This window comes from Chiloscyllium plagiosum, unplaced genomic scaffold (genome assembly GCF_037043375.1).
Source record: "Chiloscyllium plagiosum isolate Xiang-an unplaced genomic scaffold, Cpla_swu_hap1 HiC_scaffold_43, whole genome shotgun sequence".
Lineage (NCBI taxonomy): Eukaryota > Metazoa > Chordata > Chondrichthyes > Orectolobiformes > Hemiscylliidae > Chiloscyllium > Chiloscyllium plagiosum.
This window is the reverse complement of record NW_028270181.1, coordinates 18,251,229-18,275,505: the sequence shown is the minus strand read 5'-3', so window position 1 is coordinate 18,275,505 and position 24,277 is coordinate 18,251,229. Positions and strand designations below refer to the sequence as shown.

Sequence of the window (24,277 nt, the reverse complement as noted above, 5' to 3'; positions counted from 1 at the left end):
CATAAATGATTTGGATGCGAGCATAAGAGGTACAGTTAGTAAGTTTGCAGATGACACCAAAATTGGAAGTGTTGTGGACAGCGAAGAGGGTTACCTCAGATTACAACAGGATCTTGACCAGATGGGCCAATTGGCTGAGAAGTTGCAGATGGAGTTTAATTCAGATAAGTGCGAGGTGCTACATTTTGGGAAAGCAAATCTTAGAAGGACGTATACACTTAACGGTAAGGTCCTAGGGTGTGTTGCTGAACAAAGAGACCTTGGACTGCAGGTTCATAGTTCCTTGAAAGTGGAGTCGCAGGTAGATAGGATAGTGAAGAAGGCGTTTGGTATGCTTTCATTTATTGGTCAGAGTATTGAATACAGGAATTGGGAGGTCATGCTGCGGCTGTACATGACATTGGTTAAGCCACTGTTGGAATATTGTGTGCAATTCTGGTCTCCTTCCTATCAGAAAGATGTTGCGAAACTTGAAAGGGTTCAGAAAAGATTTACAAGGATGTTGCCAGGGTTGGAGGATTTGAGCTGTAGGGAGAGGCTGAACAGGCTGGGGCTGTTTTCCCTGGAGCATCGGAGGCTGAGAGTTGACCTTATAGAGGTTTACAAAATTATGAGGGGCATGGATTGGGTAAATAGGCAAAGCCTTTTCCCTGGGGTGGGGGAGTCCAGAACTAGAGGGCATAGGTTTAGGGTGAGAGGGAAAAGATATAAAAGAGACCTAAGGGGCAACATTTTTAGACAGAGGGTGGTACGTATATGGAATGAGTGGTGGAGGCTGGTACAATTGCAATAGTTAAGAGGCATTTGGATGGGTATATGAATAGGAAGGGTTTGGTGAGAAATGGCCGGGTGCTGGCAGGTGGAACTAGATTGGGCTGGGATATCTGGTCGGCATGGACGAGTTGGACTGAAGGGTCTGTTTCCACGCTGTACATCTCTAGGACTCTATAACTTAACTCTTTTCCTACCTGTTTATACCCTATATACACATTCTCACAACAAGTCCACACAGACCCTCCGAAGAGTAACCCACCCAGACCCATTCCCCTATCCTATATTTTTACCCCTGACTAATGCACCAAACCGACACATCCCTGAACACTATGGGCAATTTAGCATGGCCAATTCACCTAACCTGCGCATCTTTAGAATGTGGGAGGAAACCGGAGCACCCGGAGGAAACCCACAAAGACATGGGGAGAATGTGCAAACTCCACATAGACAGTCGCCCGAGGCTGGAATCGAACCCAGGTCCATGGCGCTGGGAAGCAGCAGTGCTAAGCACTAAGCCACCGTGCCGCTTGATTAAAAATGGAAAACCAAAAATGAAATTAAATTCAGAACTTGTCACTAATTATATCCATCAATTTTGTGCCAATTCTAAATAGGTAATCAAAATAGACAAGAGTGAAAAATCTACTTTAATTCACTGTGGAGATGTGGGTTTTGCTGGCTGGCTGATCATTGCTCTTTAGATAGTGGCGAGCTGCCTTCCTGAGCTGCAGCAGTCCATTTGATGGAGGCATATCACAGTGCTGTTAGGGAAGGAGCTCCAGGATCTTGACCCAGAGATACAGAGAACGAAAAGTCAGGGTAATAAATGGCTTGGAGAGGAACTTGCCATGTATCTGGTGCTCTTGTCTTTAGAGATCACAGTGCTCACAGGTTTGGACGTTGCTGTTTACGGAGGCTTAGTGAATTTCCAAAGTGCATCTTGTAGACGGTTCACAATGTTGCTACTGAGCACTGATGATGGCAGGAATAAATATTTGAATAAACTTCCAGTCCCCTTGACTTGTCCGGACTTGTCCGACCTGCCTAGCTCCTTTTCCACATATCCACTCCACCCTCTCCTCCCTGACCTATCACCTTCATCTCCTCCCCCACTCACCCATTGTACTCTATGCTACTCTCTCCCCACCCCCACCCTCCCCTAGCTTATCTCTCCACGCTTCAGGCTCTCTGCCTTTATTCCTGATGAAGGGCTTTTGCCCGAAACGTCGATTTTGCTGAAGCTCATCGGATGCTGCCTGAACTGCTGTGCTCTTCCAGCACCATTGATCCAGAATCTGGTTTCCAGCATCTGCGGTCATTGTTTTTACCTAATTAAGCATGTGGACCTGACCACCGTGCCCTTTCTAGTTACATAAGTAGAAACAGCTTAACTTGACATTACAGTAGAAATCCAAAATTGCAACACTTATCGCTCTCGATCTGTTTGCACTTTACTGAAATTAAGTGTGTACAGTGCTTAAATTTCCAAACTATAATTAAATCCCCTGTTTTCCTTTGAAAAGGTATTTTATAACACTATTGAATAGCAGATTGTTTATGGTTTCAGAGATTTTAAAAATTGCATTTAGGAGAACCATACTAATATATCTAAAAACACATTACATCAGCATAGGAACTCAGACAGTCTTGTACCAGACAGTGAAACAGAAAAAGAAAAGTGATAGCAGTGATGAAGAATTCGGTGGATGCTCCACATGAACATGATGTTACGGTTTCCGTTTGCAAATTAATTTCTTTTATAAAGTATTGTTTACAATGTTTGCAAACATAACAGACCAGCTAATACTATTTCTGATGTCGTTAATTATTGGTCAGGACATGAAGCAAATCCCCGATCATCTTTGAAAAATGCCTTGTGATCTTTTACTTCCAGATATGATTTGATCAACACTGTTAGCAATGGTAAATAAATTGTGGTGAATATAGTTGAAGATTATGCAAAAGCCCACAAGCCATATAATAAGCATTGAAAGAATAATGGCCATAATTCAGTGTCTTCCTTGACATTGTCACAATTCATCTGCAAGTTGTATCCTAGTCACAAACAATGTTGATTCAAAACAATTAAATGTCTTACAGGAATGTAATTACTTTAGTCTTTAAACAACAGATCATAAATACCAAGTTTAATTCAAAACTCTTCATTTGGTGAGCATTAATTTGTAATTTTTTCAATTATAATTTTTAAAAGTTAGGTGTTATAGAGTAGATGAAAGAAGCCTGACCAGAATTGAATGCAGAATTCCAAAAATGACCTAACCAACATCCTGTACAGTTGCAACATGACAACCAGTAATCAAAAAAGGAAGAGAAATTACCTGGAAAGTCTCACACAAGTTCACAGTATGCATTATTCAGAGAACCACTTTTTGGCTTACAAAACAATTCTGTCCATTATGAACAGAGCTGAAGAGGAATAATACAATTTATCCAAAACTTTTAAAAAATACTGAAGCCTGCATATTCAAATAATGATTTTTGTCTGAGTAAATACTGGCAAAAAGTTATGACATTCATTAAATTTCCATCTCCTGAATGATAAATAATAATTGAAGATAGGAGGTGATACAAGATGATGTAATTTGTACATTTTATTGCTTATTTTAGAATTTATATTCTGAACTAGTGGTATATGGATTTTGGTCTGTGTATGAGGAGGTCTAGTGATTAACCTGTAAGTATTTTTGGAACCATAATTTTTTTTTAAAATGAATATGAGGGAGATGATGGTGGAAATTGTTTGCATTGGAAGTGTTTTATAAGCAGACAGCATAAATATTGAAGAGCATTAGAATATTAAAGGCTTTGGGAGTGATAATTGACAGAAGTTTGCCCACAGTATTGCAGATGTCAGAACTCTGAAATAAAAGCAGAAGATTGGGGGTAGATGTTCACAGGTAAAGGGGTAGCTGGAAAATGGGAAGACTTCAAAAATGAGATAATGAGAGTCCAGAGACAGTATATTCCTATTAGGGTAAAAGGAAACACTGGTAGGTGTAGGGAAAGCTGGATGACTAATCAGGTTGATGAGAAATTGAGGTATTGGTTAAGACAAAGAAGCAAGAATATATCTGGTATAGACAGTAGAGATCAAATGAATTCTTAGAAGTGTATAAAGGCAGTAGGAGTATACATAAGAGGGAAATCAGGAGGGCAAAAAGAGGACATGAGATAGCTTTGGCAAAGAGAGTTAAGGAGAATCCAAAGGGTTTTTATAAATACATTAAGGACAAAAGGGTAACTAGGGAGCAAATAGTGCCCCTCTAAGATCAGCAAGGCAGCCCATGTGTGGAGCTGCAGGAGATGGGGAGATACCAAACAATTATTTTGCATCAGTGTTTACCGTGGAGAAGGACGTGAAAGATATAGAATTTGGGGAAATAGATGGTGACATCTTGAAAAATGTACACATTACAAAGGAGGTGGTGCTGGATGTCCTGAAACGCATAAAAGTGGATAAATTCCCAGAGCCTGATCAGGTGGGAAGAATTCTGTGGGAAGCTAGAGAAATGATTGCTGGGCCCCTTGCTGAGATATTTGTATCATTGATAATCACAGGTGAGGTCCCAGAAGACTGGAGATTGGCTAATGTGGTGCCACTATTTAAGAAAGGTAGTAAGGAAAAGCCAAGGAATTATAGACCAGTGAGCCTGACATTGGTGGTGGGCAAGGTGCTGGAGGGAATCCTGAGGGACAGGATTTACATGTATTTGGAAAGGCAAGGACTGATTAGGTACACTTTCCTCATTCCTGAAGAAGGGCTTCTGCCCGAAACGTCGATTCTCCTGTTCCTTGGATGCTGCCTGACCTGCTGCGCTTTTCCAGCAACACATTTTCAGCACTGATTAGGTATAGTCAACATAGCTTTGTGTTTGGGAAATCAGGTCTCACAAACTTGGTTGAGTTTTTTGAAGAAGTAACAAAGAGGATTGATGAGGGCAGAGTGGTAGATGTGATCTACCACTCAGTGAGGCATTCGACAAGGTTCTTCATGGGAGTCTGGTTAGCAAGGTTAGATCTCATGGAATACAGGGAGAACTAGCCTTTTGGATACAGAACTGGCTCAAAGGTAGAAGAAAGCGGATGGTGATGGAGGGTTTTATTTCAGACTGGAGGCCTGTGACCAGTGGTGTATCACAAGGATAAATGCCGGGTCCACTACTTTTCGTCATTTACATAAACGATTTGGATGTGAACATCGGAGATAAAGTTAGTAAGTTGGCAGATGACACCAAAATTAGAACTTCAGTAAGACGTTCAACAAGGTTCCCCATGGGAGACTGGTTGGCAAGGTTAGATCTCATGGAATACAGGGAGTACTAGCCATTTGGATACAGAGCTGGCTCAAAGGTAGAAGGCAGAGGGTGGTGGAGGGTTGCTTTTCAGACTGGAGGCCTGTGACCAGTGGTGTGCCACAAGGATCACTGCTGGGTCCACTACTGTTCATCATTTATATAAATGATTTGGATGTGAACAAAGGAGGTATAGTTAGTAAGTTTGCAGAGGATACTAAAATTGGAGGTGTGGTGGACACGGAAGAAGGTTACCTCAGAGTACAATGGGATCTTGATCAGATGGGCTAAGAGGCTGGGGAGTGGCAGATAGAGTTTAATTTAGATAAATGTGAGGTACTGTATTTTGGAAAAGCAAATCAGACCAGGACATATACACTTAATGGTAAGGTCCTGGGGAGTGTTGCTGAACATAGAAAACTTAAGAGTGCAGGAAGATAGGATAGTGAATAGGTGTTTGGTATGCTTTCCTTTATTGGTCAGAGCGTTGGGAGGTCATGTTGTGGCTGTACAGGACATTGGTTAGGCCACTTTTGGAATACTGCATGTAATTCTGGTTTCTGAAGGATATTGTGAAACTTGAAATGGTTCAGAAATGATTTAGAAGGATGTTGCCAGGGTTGGAGGATTTGAGCTATAGGGAGAGGATGAATAAGCTGGGGCTGTTTCCCCTGGAGCATCGGAGGTTGAGGGGTGATCTTATAGAGGTTTATAAAATCATGAAGGGCATGGATAGGATAAATAGACAAGGTTTATTCCCTGGGGTATGGGAGTCCAGAATTGGAGGGCATAGGTGAGACGGGATAGATGTAAAAGGGACCTAAGGGGCAACGCTTTCACACAGAAGATGCTAAGTGTATGGAATGAGCTGCCAAAGGATGTGGTGGAGGCTAGTGCAATTACCGCATTTAAAAGCCATCTGGATGGGTATATGGACCAAAGTGTTGGCAAATGGGACTAGATTAGTTTAGGATATCTGGTCAGCGTGGACGAGTTGACCGAAGGGTCTGTTTCCATGCTATACACCTCTATGATTCTATGTTGGAAACTCAGCAGGTTTGGCAGCATCTATGGAAAGTGAAACATGAAAGGCCGCAAACCTGAAATGTTAACTCTCTTTTGTCACTGATGCTGCCAGACTGCTCAGTGTCTCCAGAGAACTGCCCTGGACAGTTCAGAAGAGTAGACCAACACATATTAGAGTTACAAAAATAGTTTCACAGGTTTGAAAAAGCAGCTGCACCCCAATGTCTCTAAACTCTAAAGTCAAAATACTTTCAAAATAGAAAATAAAACCATGTTATCTTAGTACTTACCTATCCAGAAATATGTCTGGTAGGGGTGGGTAAGTTTGCATGTCAGGCACACGTTCATGAACTACTACCATGACAATCGATGTAAACCCAAAGACTATGAATACATAAACAGAACTCAGAGCTGTCTTCCAAAACTCAGGGTCAAGTCTTCGTGTTTGATATTTGAAGTATTTGCCATTCTGATATTGTTCAACCCTTAAGTCTCCACCAGAAACACTAGTGTCCCTGGAATGATCCACACCATTACACTGACAGTCTCTGCTTTGTGATGAATTACTAGCATGTGCAACAGTGCCAGAAAGGCATTCATCGCTGGCATAGCCCATCTCTATCAAAATGTCTTTGTGCTGCTTTTGTAGCTTCCGAATAGATAACATAAGCCTTTTAATATCACCCAACACTTTTAGTTCTAAAGGTGGGCAACGTAAATCATATTCAGTTAAAGTTAACAAGGCAATACCATCTAGTCTGTGCTTATTACAAAGAAGATCAACATATTCACTGAAGCCTTCATCCTTTAGCCACTTGGCCACGTGTTTGCTGGTCCAGCGCCTGATATTAAATTGGCTTCCCATCATATTTCAACTGCAAAATAAAAACACAGAAAAAGTCATATCACTGGGTGAAACTACATATTTTTGTTTTGGCACAATATCAGGTCCTGTATAAAACATTTTACTGTTGTACTGGAGAACATTTCTATGAATGAAGTATACTCACTTTATTTGGGCATTTCAATGCAAGATATTTCCTGCCCCAAAATTCTACACCACTCAAAGTCAGAAAACCCTATAACAAACCAAAAAAAAACTGTAGATACCATTCTTTGGATCAAGAAACAAGTAAATATAAAGGGTCTGTAAGTCAGTTTTTTCTTGTATGGATTTTGATGCAGGCTTCAAGCCCACCAATTCAGATGTTCCTCAAAGCAAAATCCAAACAGAAATTCATTAACATTCAGAAATGTTTTTAAACCAAGTCCAAAGTTTCATTGGAATTAGTGAAACCATTCCTATTACAGAAAAATACTAGATGGAGTTAACAATACACAACTGAGTTTCAATGAACATTTTACATAGAGCCATAGAATGATAGAGCTGTACAGCATGGAAACAGTCCCTCAGTCCAACGCATCCATGCTGACCAGATATCCTAAATTAATCTAGTCCCATTTGCCAGCATTTGGTCCTGATCCTTCTAAGCTCTTCCTATTCATATCTGGCAACTCATTCCGTACACGCACCAGCTGCCCCTTAGGTCCCTTTTAAATCTTTCCCGTCTCACCTTAAACCTATGCCCTCTACTTTTAGACTCCTCTAATCTTGGGCAAAGACCTGGCCATTCATCCTATCCATGCCGCTCATGATTTTATAAACCTCTAATAAGGTGTCACCCCTCAGTCTCTGACACTCCAGGCAAAATAGCCCTGGACTATTCTGCCTCTCCCAATAGCTCAAATCCTCCAACCCTGGCAACATCTTTGTAAATCTTTTCTGAACCCTTTCAAGTTTCAAAAAAAAACCTTCCTATATTAGGGAGACCAGGATTCCAAAAAAGGCCTAACCAACCTTCCATCCCCGATACTCAATGCACTGACCAATCAAGGCAAATGTACGATGTTTACTGTGACTCCACTTTCAAGGAACTATGAACCTGCACCCCAAGGTTGAAATTTACTTTTGGACATAATCGTTTTTTGTTAGGAACATAATTGAGCTGAAAGTGGTTAACCATGCACAAAAATATCCCAAGAGACCAAATGATTAAGCTTGTCAAAGGTTAATGGTAAACTTCCACATCTGAGTACATTGCACAAGAGTGTCAACCTCTTGGATTGTTGTTTCTGCTCTTTGTGACTCACACTTTCAGCCCAACCCTGCATGATAAACAAGCCCTGGATACAAAATATACAAGAAGTATTTCAAATATTGTTACTAATGCTGAATAAGTGCCTTAAAATTTTCATTTCAATCTTGGTGTTATCCTGTCACCACAGGAGATGTAAAAGAGCATGAGAAGAGCTCATCAAACAGTTAAATGTGCTCCAGGACATTCAGGAGACAATTTAAAGCAGGGAAGGAAGCCAAATCAGTCACATCAAATTGCAACAAATATCCTTCCACAAGTAACAGAAGGTGCTGGGATCATCAATATAATACTATTAACAGGGTTAAAAATAATTCTTTACCTTTATGTGCGCTTTTAGGTTCAATACTACATTTGATTTATTCCACAGGCATCCAATATATCCAACTTGAGAGATAATTAAATCTCCACTTTTCAAAAACAGTGCAAAAGGTGTACATGCTGGAGTTTGGAATGGGGTGATCTCACGAAAGATAGAAGATTCTTAAGGGAGGCTTGACAGGGTCTTGACCTCACCAAACCATCATCTCCCAGACAGTGCACAACCTCATCATTTCAGGCGATCTCTCTCCCACAGCCTCCAACCTCATAGTGAGGGAACCCCACACCACCAGATTCTACCTCCTACCCAAACTTCACAAACCTGACTGCCCCAGCTGACTGATCATCTCGACCTGCTCCTGTCCCACCGAACTCATCTCCACATACCTTGATACAGTCCTATTCCAGGTCCAAGAACACCCCACCTACATTCAGGACAACATCCAAATCCTCCATCTCTTCCATTTTGATTCTCTGGCCCCCAATGCCTCACCTTCACCTTGGACATCCAGTCCCTATACACATTTATCTGCCATAACGAAGGCCTCCAAGCCTTCTGTTTCTTTCTTTCCTGTTGTCCCCACCAGTACCCTTCCAGTGACATTCTCATTCATGGGCTGAACGGGTCCTCACCATTGATAATTTCTTCTTTGAATCCTCCCACTTATTCCAGACCAAAGGGGTAGCCCATGGGCACATGCATGGGCCCCAGCTATGCCTGTCTCTTCAGGTACATGGAACAGTCCAGCTTCCACAGCTACACCGGCACTATTCCCCACCTTTGCCTCTGCTACACTGATTATTGTATCAGCGCCACCTCATGCTCCCACGAGGAGTTTGAACAGCTCATAAACTTCACCAACACGTTCCACCCCAACCTTAAGTTCACCTGGACCACCTCAGACACCTCCCTCCCCTTTCCCAGACCTCTCCATCTCCAATAACGGTGACTGACTCAACACTGACATCTACTACAAACCCACTGACTCCCACAACTACCTCCTCCCATCCTACCTCCTGTAAAAACACTATTCCTCCTTCCCCCTGCCTCCGCCACATCTGCTCCCAGGAGGACCAATCCCATCACAGAACATACCAGATGGCCTCCTTCTTCAAAAACTGCACTTTTCCCTCCCATGTGGTCGATGATGCCCTCCAGCGCATCTTGTCCACTTCTCGCACCTCCACCCTCCGACCCCATCCCTCCAACTACAACAAAGGCAGAATCACCCTGGCCCTCACCTTCTATGCACCAACCTCAGGATACATCGCATCACCCTCCGCAGTTTCCGTTACCTACAAACAGCAGCCACCACCAGGGATATATTTCCCTCCCCACTCCTATCCGCATTCCGTAAAGACTATTCCCTCCTCGACTCTCTTGTCAGGTCCACACCCCCCAGCAGTTCACCCACCCCTCCCAGCACCTTCTTCTGCCATTGCAAGAATTGCAAAACCTGCACCCACACCTCCCTGCTTACGTCCGTCCAAAAGAAGCCTTTCACATCCGTCAGAGATTTACCTGCACTTCTGCACAAGTCATTTACTGTATCCGTTGCTCCCGAGGTGATCTCCTCTACACTGGGGAGACAGGATGCCTACTTGCACAACACTTCAAAGAACATCTCCGGGATACATGCATGAAACAACCCCACCACCCCGTGGTCAAGCATTAACTCCGTCTCCCACTCCCCCAAGGATATGCAGGTCCTGGGCCTCCTCCATCACCAAACCCTTACCACCTGACCCCTGGAGGAAGAACCCCTCATCTTTCACCTTGGCACCTTCCAACCACATGGGATCAATGTGGATTTCACTAGTTTCCTCATTTCCCCTCCACCCCACACCACCTTATCCCAGATCCAAACTTCCAACTCTGCGCCGCCCTCTTGACCTGTCCTACTTGTCCATCTTCCTTCCCACCTTTCCACTCCACCTTCATCTACCTATCGCAATCTCAGCTACCATTCTCCCCCCCCCCCTCCCCAACAACACCCGCAGCCCCAGCCGCATCCCCCCCACCCCCTCACATTTTTCTCTCAATCCCCTTGGGCCTTCTCCAATCCCCGAAACATTGATTCTCCTGCTCCTCGGCTGCTGCCTGACCTGCTGTGCTTTTCCAGCACCACACTCTCGACTCAGATCTCCAGAATCTGCAATCCTCACTTCCTCCTAGTCGATTAGCAATGTGTCCATCTACCTCCGAAGCACTTTTTCTACATCATGGGGACTAGATAAATACAAATTATTGTTCCTAAGAATCATTAATTTAACCAACACAAACAGAATAAATTTCGCACAATTACAACAAACATGTTCAACACAACACAGCATAAGCTAATGCACTACAGCCCTAGTGGAATACAGAAAATATAGTGCTGTGGTAATATTTTTAGCTTATATAATCAGTAGTTAAATTGAACTAATTATCCTCTTCAAGTTTACGTTTTTACCTCCCAAATAATCAAATTGCCACATGAAAATATGTTAAATTCGTGCTGCAATACATGGTCCCAACCTCTCTTGTCTCATGATTTACTGTTTCTGGGATCCAAGTAATGTAATCAGGACTTTTTAACCTGATTTTAGCAATGTACTCTGAACGTCCTTGAAGGTGAGGATAGTGTATTTGTAGCTATCATAATTATCAAACATAATCGGTCGGTCAACCTTGCCATGAGCACAGTCTAACTATTCTGCAGGAATCTAACTTTGACAAAATTCTTCTGAACTAATATTAATTGAAAATTCAACTGAAACTCAAAACCATAAGGCTCTCCTTCACAATAGTTGTTTTGATATGTAATCCATGGTTGATACCCTTTGGCAATAAAACAACATCCAACAAAGCAATAGATTTACAGTCACTGTGATTCTTAATCTTCCGTGACATATAATGTCTTCTTTTATAACAATAACCAAGTCTCAGGGAAGCAAGTATGTTGCCTTCCCCTTCATCTACTCAGAGTAGAGACATTCTGTGTAAACAAGCTACAGAATGTGTTGTGTATGTGCAAACCAGCTGTGTCACATCATTTTCAAATAGCATATTTGCAAGTTGATTTCATGGTACTACATCATGACAATATTACAGGGAGTCAAATGGTTGCCAATACAATTTACAGAAGAACTGCAGACTTGCAGCAGTGGTGAATTTCAGTCTAAAAGTAAAAAGAGACTTACATCCTCAATCTTAAATCTGCCCAGTGTACTTTCTGCTGGTTGCACAAGACAAGCAAACCAGCAGTCAGCAGCACAAGGGCAAGATAAAAGCAGCTTAATGTTTCAACATCTCAACAAAAATGTTCTACTGATTTGCAGATGATGATGCAAGCCTTTAATTTCATTGCTTGAATGGCCAATCAATAACAAATGACATGAATAAACTGCGAAGATGTTAAGGTACATGACAGAATTTTCACTGCAGGAAATTTACTTTCATTTTGAGAACCAATTTACATTATGTTCTCTATTAACAGTCAAGCAATTGCAAGCAGTAAGAGAATGACCTCTCCTCATGGCTTTAAATGTTCGAAGTGAGCTTATACAGCATTCACTACTTTGCTTTTGGAATGTACTCATCTCCTGTACAAAAAAGTTCTGTATTTCTTTCGAACATTTTGGCCTCAATAGTATTTACTCAGCAAGCACTTTATAAAGTGCAAGCAAAAGTGAGGACTGCAGATGCTGGAAACCAGAGTGGTGCTGGAAAAGCACAGCAGGTCAGGCAGCATCCGAGGAGCCGGAAAATCGACGTTTCAGGCAAAAGCCCTTCATCAGGAATGGATGAAGGGCTTTTGCCCGAAATGTCGATTTTCCTGCTCCTCGGATGCTGCCTGACCTTCTGTGCTTTTCCAGCACCACTCTGATCTAAATTTTATAAAGTGCAATCAGAAAAAACTGGGTATCGAGACAACAAGGATATATTATAAGGGGTGACCAAACACTTGGAATATGAGGGAACACAGAGAGGAGGAATAAGCAAATCCAAACATAAATCCTGAAGTGACTCCAGAGGTAACATCCCAGGGAAGGAAGAGACTTGTTGCTTGTGACAATGGTCTCACTTTACAAAGGTTATTTTTGACTTTTTTTTTGGAGAGAGGTTTGCAAGGTAGAGGTGCCAAAGAGTCTAGGTTTTAAGAGATCTTTGTATTTTTTTAAACAGTTTAACAATGGAAGTTCTCCCAGTTCAGGCTTTCTAGTTTTTTTGTTTAGCTGCAGCAATTACAAGATGTGCGAGCCCAGAAGAGTTGCAAGCTTCAGTAAAGAATTACACTGACATTCTCTGAAATCTCTCTCTGGATGTTGCTCCCTCCTGCATGTAAGAACCTGTGTTTCAATTTACTTTTTTGCCAAGGGGTGTGTTTATGGGATCGTGATTTGGAGATGCCGGTGTTGGACTAGGGTGTCCAAAGTTAAAAATCACAATACACCAGGTTATAGTCCAACAGGTTTAATTGGAAGCACTAGCTTTCAGAGTGCTGCTCCTTTATCAGGTGGTTGTTCAACATGGTGTTGTGTGATTTTTAACTATGTTTATGGGATGCTGTTGTATTGGAACAGTTAATTAGTAATAGTTACTGTATTGCAACAATTAATTTTTCCAATAGTTAAGTTACTCTAAATTCCATTTTCCTTTGTTTGTGTTTCAACTGTAGCGTTTAAACAAATTTTGTTTTGCTTAAAGTCGTGCGGTTTGACCAGCTGCATCACACCTGGAATACCCACTTCACACGTGCCTTTAAAATAAGAAAAAATTAGGGCTCGGCTACCTTCGTGAAATTTTTGAGGGGAGTCTGGTCTGATCCATAACATGCTTGAATAGGCAAAGTTGGAACAGAACTGCACTCGAAGAGCATGGAAGAAATCGCCAATATACAAGACTATAGTGGAGGTCATTGGAAGCTTTGATTCAGAACTTTGCAGTTTTGTAACAGGAACAATAAAACTGGTTGAAAAGTTTCATTTATGATTCATCTACCAACCCAATTGTTGCTCAAGTAAAAGCTCTTTTACTCCAGCTAGCGTCCCATGACTCAAAACCTACTTTTCCCAGAATAATTTTTGAGCTACATATTTAACTTTTTACTCTTACTTAACCTCGGCCAATTCATTCATGGCCCAAGTAGTAATTCAGAGATTGTTACTTTTAAGGTTCTGCTTTTTAATTTATCCCTAGCTGCTCAGACTCCCTCAGCAGAGCCTCTTGCTTAGTCTTACCTTGCTTGCACCCACATGGTTCACATCAACTGTAATGTTCCACTCCTTCTCCAAGGATCTCACCACCCTGAGATGTCCTTTACCTCGTCACAGGCAGGCACAAAGCCTTCTGGACTTGTGAGCTCCGATGAAGAAGAAAAAGTGACGATTGCCTTAACTATATCTGTTCCCTACTACTACATTCCTTTCTGCTCCCTCCATCTCAATGAATGGGGGTGGGCAGAGTGAGCTATGATCAGCTTACTCTTCCTTAGTGCAGTCCCTGCTCTTCCATACAAAAGCTGGAAGTAGTTTGAATTCTGCTGGACAATTGCAAAGGGTGAGTCTCTTCCATTGCTACCTTCTGCAACTCCATATCTTACTATCTCACCCTCATATCCATGAACTCAGATCAGATCTGAAATACCTAGCCCAAGGGGTAAAGTGCCTTCTTGAATGGAGTGTCCAGATAATTTGCTCCCTACCCGACGCATTGCAGAGTCTAAAGATTATTCAGGCTCGTTAATACTGAGTTGAAGTTCCTCAAGCTGCAGGCTTACTGTTGATAAAATGGCTGTGGAATATACTCGTATTCATCAGTTTCCTTGCACTACAGCTGCAACAAATCACCTGTACTGGTATCTCTAGTTAGATAGCACTGAACTAATTTGATTTTAAGCTTAGAATACCACTTAACAGTTATTTGTAATCGTGTTTTGAGAAGTTCAGATTGAGGTTCTGGATGAAGGTTTGCTTGCTCAGCTGGAAGGTTCATTTTCAGATGTTTCGTCACCATACTAGGTAACAGTATCAGTGAGCCTCCAGATGAAGCACTGGTGGCATGGCCCGCTTTCTACTTATGTGTTTAGGTTTTCTTGGGTTGGTGATGTCATTTCCTGTGGTAATGTCATTTTCTGTTCTTTTTCTCAGGGGATGGTAAATGGAATCCAAGTCAATGCGTTTGTTGATAGGGTTCTGGTTGGAATGCCATGCTTCTAGGAATTCTCGTGCGTGTCTCTGTTTGGCTTGTCCTAGGATGGATGTGTTGTCCCAGTTGAAGTGGTGTCCTTCCTCATCTGTATGCAAGGATACTAGTGAGAGTGGACCATGTGGATAGGATAAGTAGACGAACTCTTTTCCTTGGGGCTGGGGAGTCCAGAAATTAGAGGACATAGTTTTAGAATGAGAGGGGAAAGATATAAAACGGTCCTAAGGGGCAACTTTTTCACACAGAGGGTGGTATGTGCAAGAATGAGCTACCAGAGGAAGTAGTGGAGGCTGGTACAATTACAACATTTAAAAGGCATTTGGATGGGTATGTGAATAGGAAAGATTTGGAGGGATATGGGCCGGGTGCTGGCAGGTGGGACTAGATTGGGTTGGGATATCTGGTCAGCATGGACGGGTTGGACCGAAGGGTCCGTTTCCATGCTGTACATCTCTATGACTCTATGTCTTTTTGTGGCTAGTTTATGTTCATGTATCCTGGTGGTTAGTTTACTGCCTGTTTTGCACCAACATTAAGCAGGAAAAAGAAAGGAAACACACTCTATGCACAAGAAAGGGATGTGCTAGAAAGACAAAAAAAAGAGAAAAACATTATTATCCTACCTGCAGACAAAGGACACTTGACAGTTATTTTAAGTCAAAGAGACTACATTGAGAAAGCGAACACACTACTTGCAGATACCAAACTTAACAATAAGTGGCAACAGACCCGACCCCACAACTAGAGAACCGAATCACTGTCCTACTCAAAAAACTTCAGAAATCTGGAAAAATAAATACGACTGACTTCCAAAAAAATGAAACCAAATGGATCCAACACACTGTGCTTCTCTGGATTACCCAAGATTCACAAACTAGGAGCCCCCCTCAGAGCCATAGTCTCACTACCTGGAACACCAAATTATGGATTGGCCAAGGAGCTACACTACAGACTAAAACACTTGGTAGTAGACTCACGCCACTCCATCCACTCGACCCAAGAATTCCTGAAGGCCATCAAGGACACCAAGATAGAAGAGGATGAAATAATGGTCTCCTTTGACATAACAGCCCTGTTCACATCCATCAACATTAACCTGGCCAAGGAAACACTGTCTACACTATTAGAAGAACCAAAGACACATCCACCAAACGCCACCAACTTCATCAGCAAGGACAATGTCATCAAGCTCGTGGACCTATGTCTTACCACCCACTTCACCTTCAACAACAAAAGCTACAGACAAACCAATGGAACACACATGGGATCTCAGATATCAGATTTCATAGCAGAGGCAGTAATGCATAGACATGAACAGACAGCTCTGCCAACCATCCAACCCAAACTTTGAGTCCGCTATGTGGATGACACCTTTGTCATCACTAAACAAAACAAGTTAGAGGAAACCTTCAATAATACCCTTATTGGCATAAAATTCACTAAAGAGGAGGAAAACAACAAAAACTGCCATTTCTAGATGCCATAGCAGAGCGAACAGCCTATGGGGAACTTCAAACCTGCATCTACAGAAAAACACATACGAACTAAATACTGAACTACAGAAGCAATCATCCCAATACTCACAAACAAAGCTGCATTAGAACATTATTTCAACGAGGCACAACACACTGCAGCACAGAGGAACTATGTAGAACAAAGTCAACCATATAGTGTATTCAAAAAGAACGGGTATCCAATGAACACAGTCCACCAATTTCTCAGCAACAAATCCCAAAGAGCAGACAAAACAGGTTCAAAAACCCTAGCCACTCTCCCCTACATCAAAGCCATCTCAAAAATGACGGCCAGACTACTCAGACCTCTTGGCATCATGGTAGCCCACAAACCTACCAACACACTAAAACGGCAGCTAATGAACTTGAAAGACCCTATACAGACACAAGCAAAACTTATGTCATTTACAAAATACCTTGCAAGAACTGTAACAAACAGTACATTGGACAAACAGGCAGAAAACGAACCACCAGGATACATGAACATCAACTAGCCACAAAAAGACATGACCCACCCTCATAGTATCCTTACATACAGATGAGGAAGGACACCACTTCGACTGGGACAACACATCCATCAAACAAGCCAAACAGAGACACGCACGAGAATTCCTAGAAGCATTGCATTCTAACTGGAACTCTTACAACAAACAAATTGACTTGGATACCATTTACTACCCCCTGAGAAAAAGAACAGGAAATGACATTACCACAGGAAATGACGTCACCAACCCAAGGAAACCTAAATACATAAATAGAAAGTGGGCCATGCCACCAGTGCTTCATCTGGAAGCTCACTGATGATGTTACCTAGTATGATGATGAAACGTCTGAAAATGAACCTTGCAGCTCAGCGAGCAAACCTTCATCCAGTTATTCGTAATTTTATTGTTAAGTACAACTAGTTATGCTATAAATTTAATAAATTACCTATACCTCCCTAGTTTGGAAGGTAAAATTTAAAACTCACCAGTCACCCAGCTGCACACCAAAATCATCCGCCTTTGCTTCAGCTTTCAGTCTCAATCTCTCTGGCTCCCTCTTTTAGGCAACAAATCCCCTGACTTTTCAAATTTCTGGACTTAAGCGATCATTCTCACAGCACTCAGTCCAATGGCATTTTTCTGTGACTTATTCTGGTTCTTGATGCTTCTGCCATTGGAATAGTTTTCCTCTATCTATTTTGTACAGATCCTTCAGGGTTTGAACCTCCACCACATCTCTTCTCACTTACTATTGTCCAGAACAATACTCCAGCTACACAACTGAACACCCTCATCAGAAAAGAGGACAAAGGAAAACAGGTGAGAAACTGGAGAAAGACAAAGGCTTAAGGAAATTCCTTGAAGTTGGTTGATACATTGGGCAAGGAATAACAGAGCTACAGTGGAGGAAATGAACAGATAATCTTGATAATCAAAAAAATGCACATGAGCTCTTTGCATACGAGGGTGCGCAAGAAGTATAAATTTGACAGACAGATAAAGAAAAGTTAGAGACTATCCTTACTCTTCATGATGATCCTAGAATACTGATCGATTTGGCCAATGCATGAATATGCCTACTGCAGCCAAAATCAACATTCATGAACTACAAACACTGTGTTCACAACACTAAACCATCAGAATTCCACAAGTAGTTGGGAAGGGTGTCAGTTTTTATTGTGGAGAAAGGAATAGAGACTAAAGAACTCAAGGAAATAAATATTGATGTTTTGAAAACAATTCACAATACAAAAAAGAGGAAGTGCTGACGGTCGTAGAAAATATAAAGGTGGATAAATCTCTGAGACCTGATCTAACGTATCCCAGGACATTGTGGGAAGTCATGGAGGAAATTGCGGGGCCCCTTGCAGAAATATTTGTACCATCTATAACTACGGATAAGGTGCCAGATGACTGGAGAGTGGCTAATGTTGTGCCTTTGTTTAAGAAGTGGTGTAAGGAGTAGCCTGGAGACAGAGTCTGACCTTGGTTGTGGGTAAGTTGTTGGAGGTGATTCTGAAAGACAGGATTTATATGCAGTTGGAGAGGCAAAAGATGATTAGGGATAATCAGCAGGGCTTTGTGTAAGGAAAATCGTATCTCACAAGTTTGATTGTGTTTTTTGAGGAAGCAACCAAGAAGACTGATGAGGATAGAGTTGTTTATCTGGACTTTAGTAAAGCATTTGACAAGATTCCATACTGTAGACAAATTAGTAAAATTAGATCACATGTGATTCTGGGAGAGCTTGCCAATTGGATACAAAGTTGGCTTAATGGTAGGAGATAGGGAGTGATAGTGATGGGTAGCTTTTTAGACTTGAGGCCTGTGACCTGTGGTGTTTCACAGAGATCGGTGTTGGGTCCACTTTTGTTTGTTATTTATATAGAAGAAAGTGAGGACTGCAGATGCTGGAGATCAGAGATGAAAAATGTGTTGCTGGAAAAGCGCAGCAGGTCAGGCAGCATCCAAGGAGCAGGAGAATCGACGTTTTGGGCAGAAGCCCTCCTTCAGGAATGAGGAAGGGGTGCCAAGCAGGCTAAGATAAAAGGTAGGGAGGAGGGGCGTTGGGAATGCAATAGGTGGAAGGAGGTTAAGGTGAGGGTGATAGGCCGGAGAGGGGGTGGGGGAGGAGAGGTCGGGAAGATGATTGCAGGTCAAGAAGGCGGTGCTGAGTCCGACTCAACCGCCCCGTGGCTGAACACTTTAACTCCCCCTCCCACTCCACCAAGGGCGTGCAGGTCCTTGGCCTCCTCCATCGCCAGACCATGGCAACAAGACACCTGGAGGAAGAGCGCCTCATCTTCTGCCTGGGAACCCTCCAACCACAAGAGATGAATTCAGATTTCTCCAGCTTCCTCATTTCCCCTCCCCCCAGCTTATCTTAGTCCCAACCTTAGGACTCAGTACCACCTTCTTGACCTGCAATCTTCTTCCCGACCTCTCTGCCCCCACCCCCTCTCTGGGGGTTACCTTTTATCTTAGCCTGCTTGGCACACCTTCCTCATTCCTGAAGAAGGGCTTATGCCCGAAACGTCGATTCTCCTGCTCCTTGGATGCTGCCTGACCTGCTGCGCTTTTCCAGCAACACATTTTTCAGCTTTGTTATTTATATAAATGATTTAGAGGAGAGTAGGGATAGCATGGTTAGTAAGTTTGCGAATGATGCTAAAGTTGATAGTTATAGTGGATAGTGAAGAAGATTATCTAAAATTACAAGAAGATCTTGATCAATTGGGCCAATGGGCTGCACAGTGACAGATGGGAGCTTAATTTGGATAAATGTGAGCTACTGCGTTCTGGTAAGACACACAAGCACAGGACATATACAATTAAAAATTAGGGCCTTGGGTAATGTTCTAGAACAGACAGACCAAGGGGTTCTTGGAAGTTTGTGTCACATATAGATAGAGTGGTTAAGAAGCATGCTTGCCTTCTTAGGCATCTCGAGTATAAGGAGTTGGGACATTATATTGAGGTTGCACAGGATATTGGCGAGGCCTCTTCTGAAGTATTGTATCCAGTCTAGGTGCCGTGTTATTGGAAGGATATTATTAAGCTGGAGAGGGTTCAGAAGAGATTTACCAGGATGTTGCTGGGAATAGAGGGTTTAAGTTAAAAAGGAGAGGCTGAGACTTTTTCACTGGAGCATAGGAGATTGAGGGATGATCTTATACAGGTTGATAAACTCATGAGGGGTTTAGATAAGATGAAAGGCAGGTGTCCTTTCCCTAGATTTCAAGACTGGGGCATATTTTTAAGGTGAGAGGATAAAGATTTAAAAAAGATTATGGGGGAAATTTTTATTAAAACACAGAGTGGTGGATGTTTGGAATGAACTTCCAGAGGATGCAGGTACAGTTACAACACATTTAAAAGACATTTGAGTAAGTTCATGATTAAGAAATATTTTGAGGGATATGGGCAAGAACAGGTAGATGTGCTAGTTTAGTTTGGGATTATGGTCGGCATAATTGGACTGAAGGACCTGATTCTGTGCTGTGATTCCATGACTTGACAACACAACAGGGATAAACTGCAGGTTGAAGCCACTAGCCTTATTTTATTAGGTCTCACAGAGTGGAATTCCACACATTTTGTACTAACAGTATATTAACACAATAAATCACTTTAAGAAGCTGAACCAGCAACTCTGATAGCTCTAATTTTAAAGGTTGAACAAAAGCACTTCTAATTTGTTCCATTTTTATGATTTTGGAACATGCCGTTCAACATATGCCATGTTGGCAGAGTTATCCAAAGACTTTCTAGTCGAATTTGTACATTACTTACAGGATTTGACAATTCAAAGTTGGCTTAAATTGGTACAGAGTCACAACTTTGGCAAATATCATATTTAATTTTTTTTCTAATTAGAGTTACTGTAACTTCCCAAAGCATTTATTAACAGCCTCACAGCCTGCTTCACTGGACACAGTCAGAACCTGAAGCCCTGCTAATAGGTAATGGTTGCTATTGATTAATAATGGTAAATCATAAGGATTAGGAGCAGGCATATGTTATTTAGCCTATTAATAAGATCATGGCTGATCTGATTGCAGCCTTAGTTCCACTATCCTGTCTGTTCCCCACAACGTTGAACTTCCTTGCAGACGAAAATATTGAATGTATTAAATGATCCTACCTCTACCACTCTCTGTAGAAAAGAATTCCTAACATGAACAACCTTGAGAGAAGAAATTTCTCCCTATCTTCTCATTTTTCAATGGTGACCCGAAGTTCTAGATTTCCCATGAGGGAAGATCCTCTCAGGATCTACCTAGTCAAGCCTCCTGAGAATCTCACATGCTTCAATAAAATCACCTCTCATTCTTCTGTACTCTAATGATTATAGACTCAATGTGCTTAACCTCTCCTTTCAAAACAATACCTCCATCCCAAGAATCACCCGAGTGTGCTGGTACATAGACTTGTACAGAAGTAGAACTAGTACAATATATCATAGTCCACAGCAATTATTATTTCTGCACTAAGCATAAACTGAAACACAAAAGGAAAGCATTAATTTCCTCGACTCAACAGTACTGATCTGCTTGCACTGCATGCAAAACGTTTTCACTGTATCGAGGTACATGTGACAATTATAAATCAAATCAATCAAATTTAAACAGGCACAAGACAGCAGGTATAATTTAGCAATAATTGTTTTTTTTCAAACAATATTGACATTCACGTATATATATTTCTGTATACAAAAAGCTATCACACTAAATTGCTTTCTATAGACTCATGAGATCACAGCTAAACACGTTTATGTGTCTGTAATGAAGTGACTACACCTAAAGTTACAAAAAAATGTTTTAAAGTATAACAAATACCTTGGGTATTGTTTTAGAACAGAGGGAGCAAAGGGCGCAAGTAAATACTTCTTCGAAATTTGCGTCACATATAGACAGGGTGGTTAAAAAGGCGTTTGGCATGCTTGCCTTCATTGCTCAATCCTTTGAGATGTCAAGTTGAGGTTGTACAGGACATTGGTGAGGCCTTTTCTGGAATACTGTGTCTAGTTCTGGTCGCCTTTTTATAGGAAGGATATTATTAAGCTGGAGAGGGTTCAGAAGAGACTTACCAGGATGTTGCCAGGTGTGCAAGGTTTGAATTATAACAAAAGGCTGGATAGGCTGGGAGTTTTGTCACTGGAGTGCAGGAGGTTGAGAGGTGACCTGAAAGAAGTTTATAAAATAATGAGGGGTTGTCTTTTCCTTAGGATGGGGGATTTCAAGACTTGGGAGCACACTTTTAAGGTGAGAGAGACATTTAAAAAAAGAGATGAGGGGCAAATTATTTTTACACAGAGGATGGTTTGCATGTGGAATGAACTTCCCGAGCAAGTGGTGGATTTGGATACAATTACAATGTTTAAAAGACATCTGGATAGGTACATGAATAGGAAAGGTTTGGAGGGATGTGGGCCTGGAGCAGGCAGATGGGACTAGTTTTGTTTGGGATTACATTCGGCATGGACTTGTTGGACTAAAGAGTCTGTCTCCATGCTGTATGACTCTATGATTCTATGTTAGGTGCCATGCTAAATTGCCTGTAGCATCCAGGGATGTGCTGGCTAGGTGAATTAGCCACGGTAAATACAGGATTACAGGGATAGGATAGGGTGTGGGTCTGGATAGGATGCTCTTCAGAGGATTGGTGTGAACTCAATGAGCGGAATGACCTGCTTCCACAATGTAGGGATTCTATAGTACTAAGAATCTTCTGTCTGCCACTTCCAATGAACGTATATCCCTTTTAAGTAAGGAGATTGATGATGCACAATACTCTAGTTCTGATCTCACTGATGCTTAGCATAGCTGCAGCAAAACTTCCCTACTTTTGCACTTCATCCTACTTTAATAAATCATCCCATTTTCCTTCCAAATTATTTCAGTACCTATCCTAATCTTTTTGAGATTGATTAAAGTAACATACTTTTAATATGTCAAAGAACAAAACCGTGGAATGCTTGTATAGATTAAAAAAAAGACTGCACTTTCTTTAATTAAAAGGAAATGCCTTTAAAAAATATTACTTTACTGGCCAATGCCTTTTCATGTGCAACCATGCATTTCAAGATAGATACTGCTCCGTACCTAGAATTAACAGCATTTCATCAAACAAAAAGCATATTGTACAGGTTGTATTTTCTCTTCTCAAACACTGGAGCTCTTCATGACAGCTGACTGCTCAAGTAAACTTAAACAGTATTTAACTAATGAATTTAAAAACACAACCTCTGGCTATTAGTTCATAAAGGATTTAATCCCTCAGGCAAAAGAGGAGTTTGTTGTTCTCTTGGTCGCAGGCCCAGGTTGACATAGTGGATTATAATAATTTATTTTGAATACAGTGTACATGACTGGAAAAAGTTGATAAAGGTCGATGAACGCAGGTCACTTTGACCAAACATTTACCGCAAACATTAGGAATTTAACAGAAACACAAGACTCTTTCCTTGGCAAACAACCAAATGGACTTGACTTAAAATCTTTCAGGCCCAATGTATACACAATATCCGACTACACTGGTTTTTCCAACACACTTACCCAGCAATAATTTTTCACAAAAAATGAATTCAGAAATAACATTCCACGCATACTTAAAGAGGTTATCATACTCTATTCACCTCTCAAGATAAGCTTTAAGGAAACCCCAAAGATGGAAGAGGATTTTGAAATCCTTGTTTCAAAATAACTGCAACTTTCTCCAACTTACAGCCAAGCCCACACCTTCTGCCTAACAATTCCCGATTCACAGATCACTTGTGCCCTCTCTAGTACTGGTTAATGAGCTCCACCACATCACTAAGCACAGAATGGGTACAAGCCATCAATACAAGTTATGGTAGCTTGAATTAACACCTTAAAGAGTGATTGGACACCAGTCTTCAACAAGAGAAATGGGTCCAGCTACTCCAGTTCTGGAAGGTGCTCACATCGTCAATTAATAAAAATATGGACTCATTCCATTCCGTACAGGTGTAATGTCGACATTCATAAAGATTTTAAGAAACTAGATTAATCACAAACATCACAAGGATTTGGTTCAGTGAAATTAGCTAAGCATCTAATCACAAACATCACAAGTCCAAATAAATCAATTTTGCAACAGAATAAATTACCCTCATTATGACATTGCTGATTACCTATCTCAGTAATGTCCCCTGGAGTGTAAGTCAGTACTTTGACAGTCACACCTGTTCCAGGGGTGTGTCATAACATGTATGAACAGGTATATGAATATCTATAGTGCAGACACTGCATGGCATTAAGGAAGGAAAAAGTTACCTGATTACTTCAATGCAGGTGCCAGTCACTCCCCTGAGGTCAAGTGCTGACGTTAGAATGTGACTGAGAATCATGCTGATAGGGAAATCTCAGGTACAATGCTGGAGAACCCTCAGCAGTTGCCTTTATTCAATAGGTATAAGATTCTTACTACCTGCACAGATCAGGGAAAAATCTGAAGGATGGATGACAGAATGGCC

At 41.5% G+C, this 24,277-nt stretch overlaps 1 protein-coding gene across 2 annotated transcripts in view; it reads right to left on the bottom strand.

Moving 5' to 3' along the window:
- samd8b (sterile alpha motif domain containing 8b) overlaps window positions 1-24,277 on the bottom strand; it is a 66,387-nt gene that overhangs the window by 21,534 nt on the left and 20,576 nt on the right. The window contains exons 2-3 of one of the 2 annotated variants that reach the window (XM_043678894.2): window positions 7,124-7,192; window positions 6,404-6,988 (exon numbers count right to left, since the gene is read on the bottom strand). In XM_043678894.2, the coding sequence (XP_043534829.1) occupies window positions 6,404-6,981 (578 nt within the window). In that variant the 5' untranslated portion in view covers window positions 6,982-6,988; window positions 7,124-7,192. The remainder of the gene's footprint in view (window positions 1-6,403; window positions 6,989-7,123; window positions 7,193-24,277) is intronic. The other variant, XM_043678893.2, reaches the window with a different exon arrangement.